This window comes from Gymnoscopelus braueri, assembly GCF_963280865.1.
Source record: "Gymnoscopelus braueri genome assembly, chromosome: 5".
NCBI classification, from domain to species: Eukaryota; Metazoa; Chordata; class Actinopteri; order Myctophiformes; family Myctophidae; genus Gymnoscopelus; species Gymnoscopelus braueri.
In genome coordinates this window covers 36,429,134-36,446,595 of record NC_137606.1, presented here as the reverse complement: position 1 = coordinate 36,446,595, position 17,462 = coordinate 36,429,134, and the positions used below count along the sequence as shown (strand labels likewise).

The 17,462-nt window shown below is 45.7% G+C and overlaps 1 protein-coding gene across 1 annotated transcript; it reads left to right on the top strand.

The window, feature by feature from the left end:
• Positions 1-12,649: 12,649 nt before the first annotated feature.
• On the top strand, positions 12,650-14,050 carry LOC308085884 (nuclear factor 7, ovary-like; the record flags this gene model as incomplete). Its single annotated transcript, XM_080429199.1, has 2 exons — positions 12,650-12,754; positions 13,148-14,050. The coding sequence occupies 2 exons, from the start codon at positions 12,650-12,652 to the stop codon at positions 14,048-14,050; spliced, it is 1,008 nt and encodes a 335-aa protein (XP_080285325.1).
• Positions 14,051-17,462: the final 3,412 nt, after the last annotated feature.

Below are 17,462 nucleotides of genomic sequence, written 5' to 3'. Positions count from 1 at the left end.
GTGACAAACAACTGTCAAGCTGTTCGAGAAGTGGAACCAGGATCATCTGATTCCGATGCTGGAGCTGTCTCTCAATCTGTGGAGGGCTCCATCAGCCCTGAAGAGGTGTCAGCGGTGCTGATTGCCCATAGTGACAGTGGAATGACTAGTCTGCCCAGTGCTAGTCCACCGTTGCCCCAGTTACCTGGAGAAGACCCTTCCACTGTTATTCCCCAGAGCCAGATCTTGAGTCTTCAGGAGCAGGATGCCACAATAAGCCGAGTCATGTTCTATGTACAGCGGCATAAGAGAGCTACCAGGCGGGAAACAGCGTCTGAACCTGGCTGTGTCAACAAGCTCCTCAGACACTGGAAGAAGCTACGGGTACAAGATGGAATCCTGTACAGGGTGAAAAAAGACCTTAGACTCGACAAGAAACTCTTCCAGTTCATTGTACCGGATAGCCTTAAACATCAAGTTCTCCTTGGCGTCCATGATAATGCTGGTCATCAGGGCCGTGCACGAACCCTCTCCCTTGCCAGGGAACGGTTCTTCTGGATCGGAATGGAAAATGACATGGCCAACCATGTACGCCGATGTGAGAGATGTGTTGTTGGCAAAACACCTGAACCTGAGGCCCGTGCACCCCTGGAGAACATTCAGACATCTGCCCCAATGGAATTGGTGTGTATCGATTTCTGGTCGGCCGAACTGACTGACAAGAAGACAGTCGATGTCTTGGTAGTAACAGACCACTTCTCCAAAATGGCGCATGCCTTTCCCTGTCGAAATCAGTCTGCGAAACAAGTTGCCCGGCGGTTGTGGGATGACTTCTTTTGTATTTATGGATTTCCCCAAAGATTACACTCAGACCAAGGTGCCAACTTCGGGAGCAGGCTCATGAAAGAACTTCTGGAGATGGCGGGAGTTCACAAGTCACGCACCACCCCATACCACCCAATGGGTAATGGTGTTGTAGAACGTTTCAACAGGACACTGGGGAACATGTTGAGAGTTCTGGCCCCTACTGCAAAAGCCAGATGGCCACAGATGCTACAGACATTGACCTTCTGCTACAACTGTACAGTGCACGAGACCACTGGCTTTGCCCCCTTCTTTTTGATGTTTGGGCGAGTCCCGCGTCTCCCCATTGACATCATGTTCCAACATGTCCGCCAGAATGACAAGGTGGTCAGCCGGAATGAGTTTGTTACTCGCTTGAGGCAAGACTTGTGTGCGGCTGCAGAGATTGCTCGAAGACACAGCCTCCAAGAGCAAGCACGTCACGCCAGACTCTACAACCGTCGAGTCAAAGGCTCTTCGTTGGCTGTGGGCGATCGAGTGTTGCTGGCCACTCGTGGTGAGAAAGGCAAGAGGAAGCTCTCTGACAGATGGGACTCGGCTCCTTATGACGTTGTGTCAGTGAGGGCCGACATTCACGTGTACAGGATAAAAGACATCCAGACTGGCAAGGAGAAAGTTGTGCACAGGAACCTTCTTCTCCCAGTCGACTTCCTAAACTTGGATGAAGATGAGGCTCCAGTCTCTCTTGTGGGATCAGATCTCAGTGTTGTGGCTGATGGAGGTGGCCCGGAGTCAGTGGCAGTTGGCGGTGTGGATCGCAATGTCCAGACAATGGACTGGCTTATGAATACTCCTGAGATTGAGGACCCTGTTGATGGGAGTGATGTGGATGAAGTTCTATCCATAGCTTCAGGAAGTGATTCCCTGCCTGATGGCTTAGCAGATACACCTGATGGTACTGAACCTGTCACTACCAATGCAGTCTCTTCCCCCGAACCTGTTCCTACCAATGCAGTCCCTTCCCCCGAGCATGTCTCTACCAATGCAGTCTCTTCCCCCGAACCTGTCCATCCGGACATGTCCCCTCCTGACAATATCCCCATGGACATAGCCCCTCCTGACAGTAGCCCGCCTCCAGACATTGCCTCCCCGGACATTGACTCCCCAGACGCTAACGCACCTGAGACAGCCATTCCAGACAGTGACTGCCCTGACTTTGACGTTCCAGGCCCTCTACCTCAGGTGATTTGCACACAGCCTAGCCGTCATAGTCTCAGGGATCGTAGGTCCATTAAGCCTCCCAGACGTCTTGTTTGTGAGATGAATGACCAAGTAGTAGAAGACGATTCTATGTCCACAGTGTCAGTTAGTTCCTTGTTTCAGTTCTTTAGAGACGCACTTTCGGTTTGAGTGTCAGGGTTATGAGAGTATTTGACCAGAAGTGTGTCTAAGTAGTATTTGATGCTACAGGAACAATATTTTAGATTTCAGAGGTGTAACCGGCATCTCTGAGTCTGTGTTTAGTCAGGAGTTTGATCGTCTCCTTTCTTTTCGCACTCCTTGTTGGGAGAGTTTTTTGAACTGACATGTACTTAAGTTTTGTTCCTTGTAATGCACAGTTTTTTTTCTGGTTTTGTTTGTTTTTGTCTCAAGAGTTGCACTTCCCATGTTTAGCAGGATTTCAGGGGGGTGTATGTAACAGGTAGAAGAAAGACTTAGTCTTTTATTGTGAAATGCCTGCTAAAGTATGTATGTATAGTTTGTCCTGCAATGAGTGGTTAGCTAGCGCCATCTACTGGTAGCTGGAAAGTCTATAAAGGTGACCGGGTCATGTGACTATCATAGCAGTTGTACCTGCACTCTGCTGTGGTAAGTCACGTCTGATGCTGCTCTGAAAAAGTATTATAAATTGCACTAAAGCTAACGTGAGATTTACTGTAAGATACACTGTCCTGTAACAGCAGTTGAGGTGTTGTTTCTGTGTGTTTTCGTTTTGTTGCTGTAACTCACGTTAGATGCACTATGTATTTGATACTGAAATCAATGTTATTTCTTCCTGTAGAAGTCAGAACCAGTGGAGGTGCTAACCACATGTTTTGTGTCTTGAAACAACCCATTGCAGGTACTTGTTGTTGCACTAAATGTTTTGTATGTATTAAGTCAGACGTTCACAAGACTAAATGTTTGTTTGTATCAACCGCCATTACAGAGCAGCCACGTTGTTGCCTGCTGTATTTTGTGGTTACCGCCAGAGGGCGCCGTTTGGCCATTTTATTATCTATTTTGGTTGACGTATGTGTTTTTGGTATTTTCTTATTTCAATCATTATAAAAACGATAAAAAGGATGATGCAGGCTAAAAACAAGTTAAAAACAGATTGTATTGAATTCAATGTAAAAGCATTATTGTTAAAACCCAGTTAAAACCACTATACGATCACATGTTAAAAAGATATACTGTTAAAACCACTGTAAACACATTGTTTAAAGTCACATCTTGTAATGCATTTCATGAGAATGTAAAAACTATGAGAATGTATAAGATGATATGTATGATAGCAGTTGTACCTGCACTCTGCTGTGAAGTCAGAACCAGTGGAGGTGCTAACCACATGTTTTGTGTCTTGAAACAACCCATTGCAGCTTCACTAAAGTACCACATCATCCAACCCAGTGCCTCTGTGTGTGTTCTTGGCGGGACGGGTATACAGCGGTTACATATATATATATATACACACATATACATATACATATAAATTAAATGTGTGTGTGTGTGTGTGTGTGTGTGTGTGTGTGTGTGTGTGTGTGTGTGTGTGTGTGTGTGTGTGTGTGTGTGTGTGTGTGTGTGTGTGTGTGTGTGTGTGTGTGTGTGTGTGGTCGGTCGGTCGGTCGGTCTTTTCATAGATCTATTTTGCTACGATGGGGTGTTACTACCGCCCCAGGGCGCTAGTAACAAACTGCTTCATAGGAGAGCACTGCAGGGCTACGCCTCTCGCAGAAGTAGGAGGAGAGTAGGATACGCCATTCTGTCTCCCAAATGTAGTTTTAGCAGACACGGAACGCCGTGGACGTGGGAAGCGATTGCACGTTGGGCACAACCAGCTGCTACTAATCAGGGTTGCCAGATCTGATGGACAGTTTCCAGCTCAAGCACAACTTAAAACCAGCCCAATTCAATAAACAGCCCTCCTTAATTCGGTTATTTCTTTAATTATGCGTAGTCTGGTGACATGATCGAGGCTAATAATAACCCGCCAAATATGTTAATTTTATTTAATTTAATAATTACATTTGGGCTTGTTTTTAACTTAACAAGCCCAAATTTGATGTGCCCGTCCAAGGCTATTTATTCCAGCCCAATGAGTTTTAAAATAGCCCAATCTGGCAACACTGCTACTAATGAGGGTTCACCGAGTCTCAGCTGTGTAGGAGGCTCTTACGCAAGCTGCGGAGGCAACGCATGAGCTGAAATCTACGTGCCTGCTAGGGTACTGCGCAGACTGTGAGGACACACGTAAGACCCGTCGTAGAACCTGCGCAGATGCTCAACGCAGCATCTCTACGAATCTCGTTGGGAAACGCGGCCATTAACTACTGAGCCACTTAACGACCAACAAATTAAACCCTAATTATTTTGGATAATAATAATTGAGTCTCATCAGTACAGACAGTGCTTCAACCTCAAAAGGGCAACTTTAGCTGCAAAGGTGAGTGGGTGCCTAATATTATACATCATATGGCTAATATAGAGATTGCTGGCTTTTCAAAAGACAGTGTTACTTGAGGACAGAAGGAGATCAAGTTCTACCAGCTAAACCACTTGGTTTGGTTTGGCATGTACTGTAGTATGGTAGCTAGTGGATTCCATTAAGGTGATCAGGTATTCTCTGTTGATGAGAAAGTCCAAGGCATGCACATGTAACAACGGAAAAAGACACACCCTACAAGCTACACTTGATTTGTTTTTGATTTATTAGACATAATAATGCAATGTTAAATGCTTCTCACGGAAACGTCATGGATAAAATGCCAATGGAACACTGGAACAAGGACACTTGAGAGACAAAAAAGATATGTACATGATGAGTGATTAATGAAGGGCATGCCAGGATTTTAATTGATTGCAGTCAGTGTCACAATAGTTTGATGTGAAGGCACTGTGAGGACATGTGAAGGCACTTTGAGGACATGTGAAGGCACTGTGAGGACATGTGAAGGCACTTTGAGGACATGTGAAGGCACTTTGAGGACATGTGAAGGCACTGTGAGGACATGTGAAGGCACTTTGAGGACATGTGAAGGCACTTTGAGGACATGTGAAGGCACTTTGAGGACATGTGAAGGCACTGTGAGGACATGTGAAGGCACTTTGAGGACATGTGAAGGCACTTTGAGGACATGTGAAGGCACTTTGAGGACATGTGAAGGCACTGTGAGGACATGTGAAGGCACTTTGAGGACATGTGAAGGCACTTTGAGGACATGTGAAGGCACTTTGAGGACATGTGAAGGCACTTTGAGGACATGTGAAGGCACTGTGAGGACATGTGAAGGCACTTTGAGGACATGTGAAGGCACTTTGAGGACATTAAGTACATAACGACACCTTTATGGGGTTTTGGGGTTTTTGGGCCTAAATATATGGTAATTGTTCGGGCCGGCCCTGTAGGGCCCAGTTACGGTTGGGCCTTAATTTTCAGGCCTGTTGGACAGACAGACTGTGTGTGTGTGTGTGTGTGTGTGTGTGTGTGTGTGTGTGTGTGTGTGTGTGTGTGTGTGTGTGTGTGTGTGTGTGTGTGTGTGTGTGTGTGTGTGTGTGTGTGTGTGTGTGTGTGTGTGTGTGTGTGTGTGTGTGTGTGTGTGTGTGTGTGTGTGCACGAGCGTGAGTGTGTGAGAGAGACAGACAGACAGGGAGAGGCTGTGTTTAATTGTCTGGTTCTGGTCTTATTTTGTTTATAAAGTGCATGCTATTCTTGTGTGACCCTCAACACAGGATTGGATCATTCCAGGCTCAAATTATTAGTATTGCCACCACCACCAATAATCATGATATAAGAGCAGCTATCTGCACTTACAAACAACGTCCACTGGAGCAGTGGAAGCTCTGTTTTGTTGTGGGTACTTGTGTTGTTGTGGAGCATTTCCTATAACAAAGTATAGATAGCCTACAGTAGTGTCATTGCTGTAACTTGCTATCTGGAATGTGATGCTGTTGCTGCAGGGTGAACTATGAGTATCATATAGTATAATGGATGTCTTGTAGCCCACCCACCCAAAATCACCACCAGCCGCTACTGGGTAGGACCCAAATGCAGGACGAAGTGAAGAGCAGGTTCATAAGTGTTTATAAGGTAACTGGTCACAGGTGAGCCCAATAGGTAATCAACATTGGGAATCAGAACACAGGTGAACAACATTTGCTAATGACAGGACTGGTGTGAGACAAGACAGGCAACAGCTACATTACATTACATTACATTACAGTCATTTAGCAGACGCTTTTATCCAAAGCGACTTACAATAAGTGTATTCAACATAGGTAGGGAACGAAAACTACTAATCACCAGAAGTATTTAGTGCATTTTCTGCAAAAACAAGCAACCAAGAGTATACCTAGCGCTAAGGTAAAAGTACAATATATCAGCCACCTATTTCCTTAAACAAATGAGACAAAAATTGCTAAATCAAATGAGCATGAGCTAAAACAAATAAGTGTATCGACTAAACAAGATCCAATAAACAATACAGCAATAGAAAAACAAGCGTTCGTACAACTAGTTAACAACAAGTAGGTCAGGCAGAAAGGAAGGGTAGTGTTTCCTGAAGAGGTGGGTTTTCAGCCTGCGGCGAAATATGGGCAGTGACTCTGCTGTCCTAACATCAGTGGGAAGTTCATTCCACCACTGTGGGGCCAGAACAGAAAAGAGTCGTGACCGTGTGGATCGGCCAGAAGGACCCTTGAGTGACGAGGCAATCAGTCGCCCCGAGGTGGCAGACCGAAGTGGTCGGGCAGGGGTGTAGGCATCGACCATAGCCCGGAGGTAAGAAGGAGCTGTTCCTTTCACTGCCCTATAGGCTAGCACCAGGGTTTTGAACTGGATGCGAGCCGCTACGGGGAGCCAGTGTAGAGAACGGAGAAGGATGGTTGTGTGGGAGAACTTGGGGCGGTTGAACACCAGACGAGCCGCAGCTTTCTGAACAAGCTCCAGAGGTCTGATTGCAGATGCCGGAGCACCAGCAAGGAGGGAGTTGCAGTAGTCCAGGCGGGAGATGACGAGAGCCTGGATGAGCACCTGGGCTGCCTTCTCCGTGAGGAAGGGGCGAATCCTCCTGATGTTGTAGAGGAGGAATCTGCAGGACCTTGTCACTGATGCGATGTTTGCCGAGAACGTCAGTTGATCGTCCAGGGTCACACCCAGATTCTTCGCAGTCCGAGTTGAGGTCACCACAGCATTATCAATGGTGATGGCCATGTCTCGGTGCGGACAGCCCTTCCCCGGGAGGAACATCAGCTCGGTCTTGTCCAGGTTGAGCTTCAGGTGGTTTGTCGACATCCACTCCGAGATGTCAGCCAGACAAGCAGCAATGCGTGCCTCCACCTGGGTATCAGAGGGGGGGAATGAGAGGATTAGCTGGGTGTCATCGGCATAGCAGTGGTAGGAAAAGCCATGGGAGTGGATGACAGCACCCAGAGATGTAGTGTAGAGAGAGAAAAGAAGAGGACCCAGAACCGAGCCTTGGGGAACCCCAGTTGTGAGCCTGTGTGGTTCTGACACAGACCCTCTCAGCATCACCTGGTAGGAGCGACCCGTCAGGTAGGATGCAAACAGCTACTAGGGAAGACAGGAAACTAGGACTCTACATCAAAGTAAAGCGTAAAGTAAAAGTTAAACCCTAGTTAAAACTAAGAAACAAGGAAGACACTACTACAAAATAAAAGGAGAAACAACTGTATTGTAAAGCACTAAGTTAGTGCTTTACAATACAGTTGTGCTCCTTTTATTTTCTATAACTAAGAAACAAGGAACACAAGAAAACAACAGGTATACAGAACATGACACGGATAGTGACAACAATACCTGATAACGCTCCAAAGGTTTATTTTTCTTTGTTTGTTTTTTAACCACCTAGATGCTCGGTGGTAAAAAATTAAAATACCTTTGGAGCTTTATCAAGTGTGTGGACTTTTTAGACTGCCATACAGTTCTCAATTTGGGAAGTAACCCATTTGGTTAAATGGGCATAGCTGAATGGGTAGAGAGCCCGCCTGGGAAGCAGATGGTCCCAGCTTTGAGCCCTGGCAATGTGTTGAGGTATCCCTGAGCAAGTCACATACCCTTAACTGTCAGTCCATCAATTGCTGCCGGCAAGTTCAGCCTCAATCATGTTTTCTTGGATTTCGATTTGTAATGCCTTTTCATTTTCATTCCATACTGACCCATGTGAGCCGGTCTAGGCCACGCCTACTCAAGAATTAAATATATATATTTTAAATCTGGGTTCTGGTAGTGGGTTCAGGTTGGGTTCCAGTTGGCCCCACATCGTTTTGTTCCCCCACATAATAGGAATAAATTAGTTTAGTCTAGCTAGTCGCACTACAAGATGATAAAAGATGGATGTAGACAAAACTATTACACCAAACTAAACAAATTAAAACACCCCTGACAGAGGGGAATTATTTTGGAGGAGCATCAGGCGCTCCTGGTTCCACCGTTTGTTCCGCCATGAGTTCCGGCCTCCTGATTACGAAATTGCATCCGCTCTAGACCGGATCAGAAAAAGGAGTTGATTCCAGTCTACCCATGCACTGGGTATGTGGGTACGTACCATAGAGTTAAAAATAATAGAGAGGGCACCGGAAATCCCCTCCCATCCATGCACCTCTATGCGCAACCCTGTGCGCAAGCTCCTGTGCAAGATAGCGAGTCGAGCCCATTGGTCGAAACCGTTTTCGCTCGTTCGTGTGACAGTGGCCCCAGGCCGTTTTAAGCTGCAGTACCGACGAGATGAAATGAAAAATACCACCTGTACTACTTCCAGGCCCATCAGAAGTGAAAATCCTCCCCCACCTAGCGCACAGAGCCGTCTGGGAGAAATGCGGGGCCCTGTGCGAAGTCGCGTTTTTTTGTGGTTTTGGGCGGATATTTCCGAGTTTTTGGTGGTTATTTGCGGTTATTTCTTTTTATAACTCTTAATAAATGTGATTCTGTTCACTTAAAAAAAAGTGCGGGCCCTGTGCGGCCGCACCGCTCGCACTACCCTTCCTGCGGCCCTGTCCAAGGACCTTCTGTTTGATTTACCTCACAATGAGAACCACTGATACACTATTTGTATTTTGAATTAATTTATACAGGTGATCTCATTGAGACTCATTCTCAAGACACCCAGTTCAGACGTATAGCTTATAGACACACTGTTTACATGACATGTGGATGGACAAGTAGGCAAACAGTCTAATATGGCAAATTGTATTCGTTCGTGGATGACTCTGCACTCCTGGTCTCGGACGAGGACAAAGTGCAGGTTGAAAAAACCCTTTTAACCTGGGTTGCATTTTAGAGAACAGTCTTTCCAGTGAAAAAAAGGCAGCAGATCAAGAAAGTCAACCAAAGAACTAAATGTTTGGGCATGGTCTCCTCGTTGGTCAGTTAATGCTCTGAGGACACTAGCTGGAGCACTCATCCAATGTCATTTTGACTCTGCATGCACCTCATGGTGCTCTAGTCTAGCACATCAAAGGCATTAAAACACAACTTTGTCACGGTGCGAGGCAGAGAGGTGTAGGACCCAAGCGCAGACAGTGAAGTGGAGGCAGAATGATTCAGATGCAGGGGGGTTTATTAATTAAACAGGGAATAAAGACAAGACTAGGTAACAGACAGAACACTGTAACAACATTAATGAACCAACACAGACTGGAAACAGAGGGGCATATACATAGACAGGGACTAACTAGGCACAGGTGAGAACAAAGGACAATTAACACATGATTGGCTGTAACAGAACAAGACACAGGTGAACTACAATTGCAAAGACATACTAGAGAGACAAGACAGGAAGCAACAACTAGGGCAGACAGGAAACACCAAGACAACACTACAGAATAAAGGTACAAGGAGAACAGGGAACAATACAACAGAAAGAGTGGTCAATAAGGTCCAAAAGGGTCCAATACCATAAAAGGTCAGACAATGGCTAAATAATAAAGGCGGGCGCTGCCAGGGCTCTGCGCGGAGGATGTCGGCACAGAGGGCGCAAGCAGGACCAAGGGGGGGGGGGGGGGGGGGCGCTGCCAGGGCTCTGCGCGGAGGATGTCGGCACAGAGGGCGCAAGCAGGACCGGGGGGGGGGGGGGTGTGCTGCCAGGGCTCTGCGCGGAGGACGTCGGCACAGAGGGCGCAAGCAGGACCAAAAGAGAGGCGCGGGTCGAGGCCGGGATGGCCACCCGGGTCCGGCCGGACAACGGCAGGAGAGGTCCGGAATGGCAGGCGAGGAACCGGGGCAGAGAAGAGGAGCTCGAGGCAGGACGACCGCCGGGAACCAGCCGGAAAGCGGCCGGGGAGGCCCGGACGGCAGGCGAAGAGCCGGGGGGGGGCAGGGAACCAAGGCAGATGAGAAGAGGCCCCGGACAGCGGCGACCGGAAAACGGGTCACGGAACGGCCCTGCCGAGACCGCGAACCGGCACAGAAGGACCGGACGCCGCACCTGGATACTGGCGGAGCCCGTCCAGGTTCGGACGTCTCGGCGGCCGCCCGCCGTTCGTCGGCGCTGACCCGGGGCGAAGCAGGAGCTGGACCGTGGAGGCTTCTGGATGCTGGGCAGTGGAGGCTCCTGGATGCTGGGCAGCTGGGAGCGTTGGCGGTGTCGAAGGCCAGGACGATGACGCCCCCTCGCCCGGTTCCCCCTGACGATAGCCTAGCGAGACCCAGCATAGGGAAGCAGTTGTCTCAGCAAAGGCTGGCTCAGGGAACACGGGGTCAACAGAGGCAGGCTCGGAGCAGAGAGGCTGGAGGCCTACAACCAAGGGGTGCAGGCTAATGAGTAGGCTGGCCATCGACAGGCTGGAGAGCAGGTAGGTGAACAGGCAAACGGCTAGGCAGGAATGAAGAGAAGTACTTCAAAGCCATCTGCTGGGCTGTCCGCTGGGTCCATTTGGTTGGTTCATTCTGTCACGGTGCGAGGCAGAGAGGTGTAGGACCCAAGCGCAGACAGTGAAGTGGAGGCAGAATGATTCAGATGCAGGGGGGTTTATTAATTAAACAGGGAATAAAGACAAGACTAGGTAACAGACAGAACACTGTAACAACATTAATGAACCAACACAGACTGGAAACAGAGGGGCATATACATAGACAGGGACTAACTAGGCACAGGTGAGAACAAAGGACAATTAACACATGATTGGCTGTAACAGAACAAGACACAGGTGAACTACAATTGCAAAGACATACTAGAGAGACAAGACAGGAAGCAACAACTAGGGCAGACAGGAAACACCAAGACAACACTACAGAATAAAGGTACAAGGAGAACAGGGAACAATACAACAGAAAGAGTGGTCAATAAGGTCCAAAAGGGTCCATTACCATAAAAGGTCAGACAATGGCTAAATAATAAAGTCAGTCCACGGTCCGAGGAGCGGATCGTGACAAACTTCAGACCTATCAAAACTAACTGATCAGGTTACTTCTAAACCCTATAGACTCACCTAACCCCTGCTCATTATATGCTAGGGTGGGATGGCTCAGGGTAGAGGAAAGGGTACACCAGAGGGAGCTCCACGGATCTCATTCCCCCCAGATTCGGCACAAACATGCGGATGAATTCATTCTACTGTTATGCCACCAAAATGTGGAATGTCTTTCACATTGAAATTGCCCTGACTGCAGTTCATTGGAGGAGAGCTGAGAGGAGGTGGGAGGAGGTGTTTCTCCACTCCAAGACAAAAGGGAGGTGCTACTACTTATACTCCTACATCAACACAACACAACACACACTGTGTCCTGCTCAGTCAGTGCTCAGAGTCAGACAGACCACAGAACAGAGACACACAGAGACAAGCAACTGTTATTATTTCAGTTAAACTTTCAGGCTGCACTCTTCTTCACAGGACCTTCTGAGAAAACATTGGAGTAGGATCCTAAGCTACAGGTAAGAGAATATCATGGGATGACAATAAACCTTATAATCTTCTGAATTTGTTGGCAATTTTCACAGTAATTGAATTAGTAACAAGCTCATTCAAATGTCACTAACTGTGTTATTGAAGTGGCATATATTTCACTCATTCTACCTACCCTGCAGTTTGTTCAGTGGTCGAAGAAGTAAAAGTTGCAATTGTACAAAAATACTCTGCTACAAGTAATTAAAGTCATATATTCAATTGGAATAAAAAGATGATGAGACTATAATTGTATATGTTTCTGATGTAGGCCTACCAAGTTTTGACACAAGTCATATTGAACCACTAGAGACTTTTTGTACGTTCCTCATTGTGCCTGAACCTGAAAAACACTTTATGTAAAACTGTCATAGCCAGAATCTGATCTTTTTAAGACACGGTTCGTCAAGGAGTAAAATCAACAGGAAGTTTTACATTATGTATCGCTTTGCAACAGGTCTGTGGTGGCGTGTCGAAGCTCACAACTTCCAGTGAGGAGGTCAGGCTGTCTTTCCACAGCTACAGGAGGGAATACTGACCCAGACCACTGGAACCTGCTGCTGACTCTGTCAGCTGAATGGACTTTAACAACAACCACGATTCACAGTGAAAATAAAAAAGGCAACATTCTAGAGGAGGAAGTGTTACTACGACTGACTGACTTTCTGTATTGAGCAGAGTATTTGTAGCTTCACTCAGAGTCAAAATGGCTTCCACGTCGTCTCTTCCAGAAGAGGATTATTCCTGTCCTGTGTGTCGTGACATCTTTAAAGATCCTGTTCTCCTGTCATGTAGCCACAGCTTCTGTAAAGCCTGTCTGCAGGAATGGTGGAGACAGAAGGAAATACAGGAATGTCCAGTTTGTAAGGAAATACATTCAACAGATAATCTACCCCGTAACCTGGCTCTGAAGAACCTGTGTGAGGCCTTCATACGGGAGAGACAGAGAGCTTCATCAGGGTGTGAGGATCTCTGCAGTCTGCATGCTGAGAAACTGTTCTGTCTGGAATGTCAACAGCCAGTGTGTGTTGTGTGTCGAGATTCTAAAAAACACACCAACCACAGTTTCAGACCCATCGATGAAGCTGCTCTGGATCACAAGGAGGGAGTCCAGAAATCACTGAAGACTTTACAGGAGAAACTGAAGGTCTTTCATGAAGTTAAAAATAAAAGTGACCGAACAGCAAAACACCTTAAGGTCCAGGTCCGGCACACAGAGAGGCAGATTAAGGAACGGTTTAAGAAGCTTCATCAGTTTCTACAAGAGGAAGAGGAGGCCAGCATCACTACACTGAGGGAGGAAAAACAGCAGAAGAGTCGGATGATAAAGGAGAAGATTGAGGGTCTGAACAGACACATATTAACCCTTTCAAACAACATCAGAGCCATAGAGGAGGAGCTGAGAGCTGAACACATCTCATTCCTGCAGAACTACAAGACCACAATGGAAAGAGTCCAGTTCACACTGCAGGACCCACAGCTGGTCTCAGGATCACTGATAGACGTGGCCAAACATCTGAGCAACCTGACCTTCAGAGTCTGGAAGAAGATGAAAGACATTGTCTCCTACACTCCTGTCATTCTGGACCCCAACACTGCCCATCCAGTGTTCGCCCTCTCTGATGATCTGACCAGTGTGAGAGGCAGAGGGGAACAGCAGCTTCCTGACAACCCAGAGAGGTTTGACCAAGTTGGCCTTGTCCTGGGTTCTGAGGGCTTTAACTCAGGGACTCACAGCTGGGATGTTGAGGTTGGAGACAATACAGACTGGATGCTGGGTTTGTTAGCAGAGTCTTACCTGAGGAAGGGAGACAGAGGGGGTCAACTCTGGTCAATATGGTTAGATAAAGGTGAATACGCAGCATGCTCCTCATCAGGGTCAGTCACTGATCTATCATTGAAGCAGAATCCTCAGAGGATCAGAGTCCAGCTGGACTGGAATGAAGGAAAGCTGTCATTCTCTGATCCTGATACTAACACACATATACACACCTTCACACACACCTTCACTGACACACTCTTTCCATTCATTAGCACTTATGATGCTACTGTTCCTCTGACGATATTACCAGGGAAGATCAGTGTAACTGTGGAACAACGCAGTTAGACATGATTATGATGATGATGATGATGATGATGATGATGATGAGACATTGAGAGTCTTTAAAGGAGGATATTATTCATATAATCTATATGATTGTGTTGTGGTCAATGACAGTCACATTGACAAGTGTTTTATAACGCTGTGGTCCTCAAACCTTTTCATGTCAAGGACCCCCAAATGTATTTGGCCGTGGACCCCCATTTTAAAATATTTGGTGCCTGGGACCCCCATCCCATAGAAGAGAAGATTTATGTTAAAACAACACAAAATTATTCAAAACAGTTTTTGGAAGATAGTTTCCCAAAAATAGCAGATGTTCAAGCTGTGAGCTTGCAGATCTGCTCATTTTGAATAGCCAACATATAAATGGATAAAGTGGTTAAAATGCTATATTAACTATACCCCCTGGAACCCCCCCAAGGACCCCTGGGGGTCCCCGGACCCCACTTTGAGAAGCACTGTCCTAAAGCAGTGATTCTTATCCTTTTCCTTTTCCTTATCCAGCTTTTTCTTTAAAACCTGTAAAAATGAGTTTTCATTGTTATCCCGATACATTTAAATCCCTATTTAACAGGATAACAATGAAAACTCTGTTTTTTCTCTGATCTGTCATCAAAATGTCCATATTGTGATGATGTCATGTTTTTATGGATCACACCTATTGTTTCTAGTGATGGTTAATATTAAACTATTTGGGGTTCAAGGTATAAATACAAACATTTCACAACAGACATATATAATAATACTATACTTTTTATTTTCATTTGATCTATTATACAAGGAAAACACTAACACCAACATATGTTTAAAAACTCTGACTCTACTTATCAAAATGACTGATTTACTTTACTTTGTCCTGTGGTAACAAAGAATTGGAGAATAAATAAATGTAGTGAAAAGGATGAATACACTCAAAGGGATAGATAAGGAGAAGGAAGGACATGGATGGAAAACAATATAATCAACTGAAAGTTTGAATACAGTGAGTCAAGTTGTTATTTTTGTTTTGTCTTTTAATTTTTGCGTCTTCATACTCGCTGAACTGTCCTGTTAGCTGTTTTTCTTTTCATTCAGTCTCTTAAATGACAAGACTATCTGTTTCTGATGTGTAATGGGACTGCATTCCTAATTAAAGTCTGACTATAGAAACATGATCTGGAGTCATGGTTGTTTTTATAGTGAGGTAGTGGATGCATGTGTGATTCTAGTCTAGTCTTACTGCAGGGTGTGTTGGCATGACGTCTGTGACTAAAACTGCTGTGTAGTTATTTTGTATTTGAAGAAATAATTTCATACATAATTAATTTAATTACAATCATTTTCAACATTTAGAGTGTTTGTGTTATGTACTGCATCATAATGATGAAAGCATAAAGGAAGACTAGCATTATAATGATAATACTACAATGTATTGCTTTTCTTAGTACTCAAAGTCGCTTTACAAAACGGAAAATTAAATTAAAACTTATTAGAAAAAAACTAGATTAAAAACTATAGAAGTAAAGGTAAAAAAAGAGGGATTAGGTAGGGAATGCTAGTCTGAAAAGGTGGGTGTTGAGTGTGGGTTTTAAACGTGGGGAGGGTGGGGGCAGCTTTAATGTGAGGTGGGAGTGAGTTCCATGGGGCCCACAGAGAAGGCCCCGTCCCCCCAGGTTGGTTTCTTTGTTCTGGGGGTGTCCAGGAGGTTGGCGTCACCCTACCTGAGGGAGCAGGGGGGGGGGGGCGTGGTGTTGGAGGAGTTCAGAGAGGTAGCAGGGAGCCTGGTTGTTGAGGGCCTTGTAGGTGGTGATTAGTATTTTATAATCTATTCTGTGCTTGACTGGGAGCCAGTGGAGGTTCACGGAGGACTGGTGTGATGTGGTCCCTGGATCGGGTTCTGGTGAGTTGGCGGGCGGCAGAGTTTTGTACATACTGTAGTTTCTTGAGAACCTTGGTGGTGACACCGTATAGCAGGGGCCAGCAACCTTTTTGACATGAAGTGCCATGCTTTTTATTTTCTTAATAGTCAGTGTGCCATATCAACAATTATGTTTTATTATGACACCACATCAAAATACAACATTTCCAACAGATTGTGATTGTCCATGTACATAACAACCTTTATTCATGTTTTAATTATCAGGACATTGTAATGATCATTAGACTCTGAGCAATACCCCACACCTACTGTATCTACCAGACTGCCTCCCCAGTCAGAGTTTACAGTTTGAGTGAATGTAGATTAGAATCATGTGCACGATGTGATTTGCATACAGGTGTGAGGGGAGTGAATGTAAATCTGAAAATATTTTATGCCAGGGACCCCCATACAAGATTTGTGTTGTTAAAATGTGTTGTTACACACACACACACACACACACACACACACACACACACACACACACACACACACACACACACACACACACACACACACACACACACACACACAATTAGTGTTGTCTTATTTGCATTGGCCTAGCAGTCCAGTCCATGTATAGGCTCTTATGCAGCCTGACAGCGTGTCGCAGGTTCAAATTCCTGTTTCGACAATTTTTGCTGCGTGTCATTCCCCGTCTCTCCATCCCTGTTTCCTGTCTCGCTCTACTATGTACTGTCAATTAAGGCCAAAAATATATTTTAAAAAAAGATCTGTCACTAGACTGATTGTACTCCCTGTCCTTCCAGCTGATTAAGATGCAGATAGTGACAGTTTCCCCACAATGGGGCTTTTAGCCTTTCCTTGATAATAAATGCACTATATATTTTGGGGCAGCTATAGAGCGTGCCAACGTGTCGTCACCACGGGGGGCGTGGCATTGGGCGTGGCATTGGGCAATGTTAAGTCAACCTGGTTTTTACCCCTCAAAGATGTCCGCCGCTACCAAAAGACACGTGTTGACGCCCCCTTCAGGATTTTTGGCACACTCTATAAGAAAGACTATGATTTCAGTAAGTATTATTTTGGGCAATAGCCTTTGGTCAGTATTTGTTGATATCGCAGCACATTGTGGGCAACCCTTGTGGAAGATCACATGTGATGATTGAAAACAGAGTCAGGTGGCAGCTTGTGCAGCTCCTTTTTGTCTCCTTTGGAATGTACGTGTGTGTTCATGCAACACATGGTGTTTATGGTATATCCAGGACTATATCATTTATTAAGGGTTAATAACATTGTGGGAATTTTCAGGCCCTCGCCTGAAAATTGTGACCTTTTGGATTCAAGAGGGTGAGAGGGCAGTCACTAACAGTCAGGCAACAAACCCCCTTAATTTGAATCTGCTATTGATGTGTTGATCAGTCAACCCTTTAAGATCCTGGTCTTTGTCCTGGAGCAGAAGCTCCTAGCTTTAAGTGTGAACCAAAACAAGTCTCTGGGCCAAGCCTTTTGTTACCAAGCGGCTATTTACAATACTATTGTCCTTATGCAAGGTGA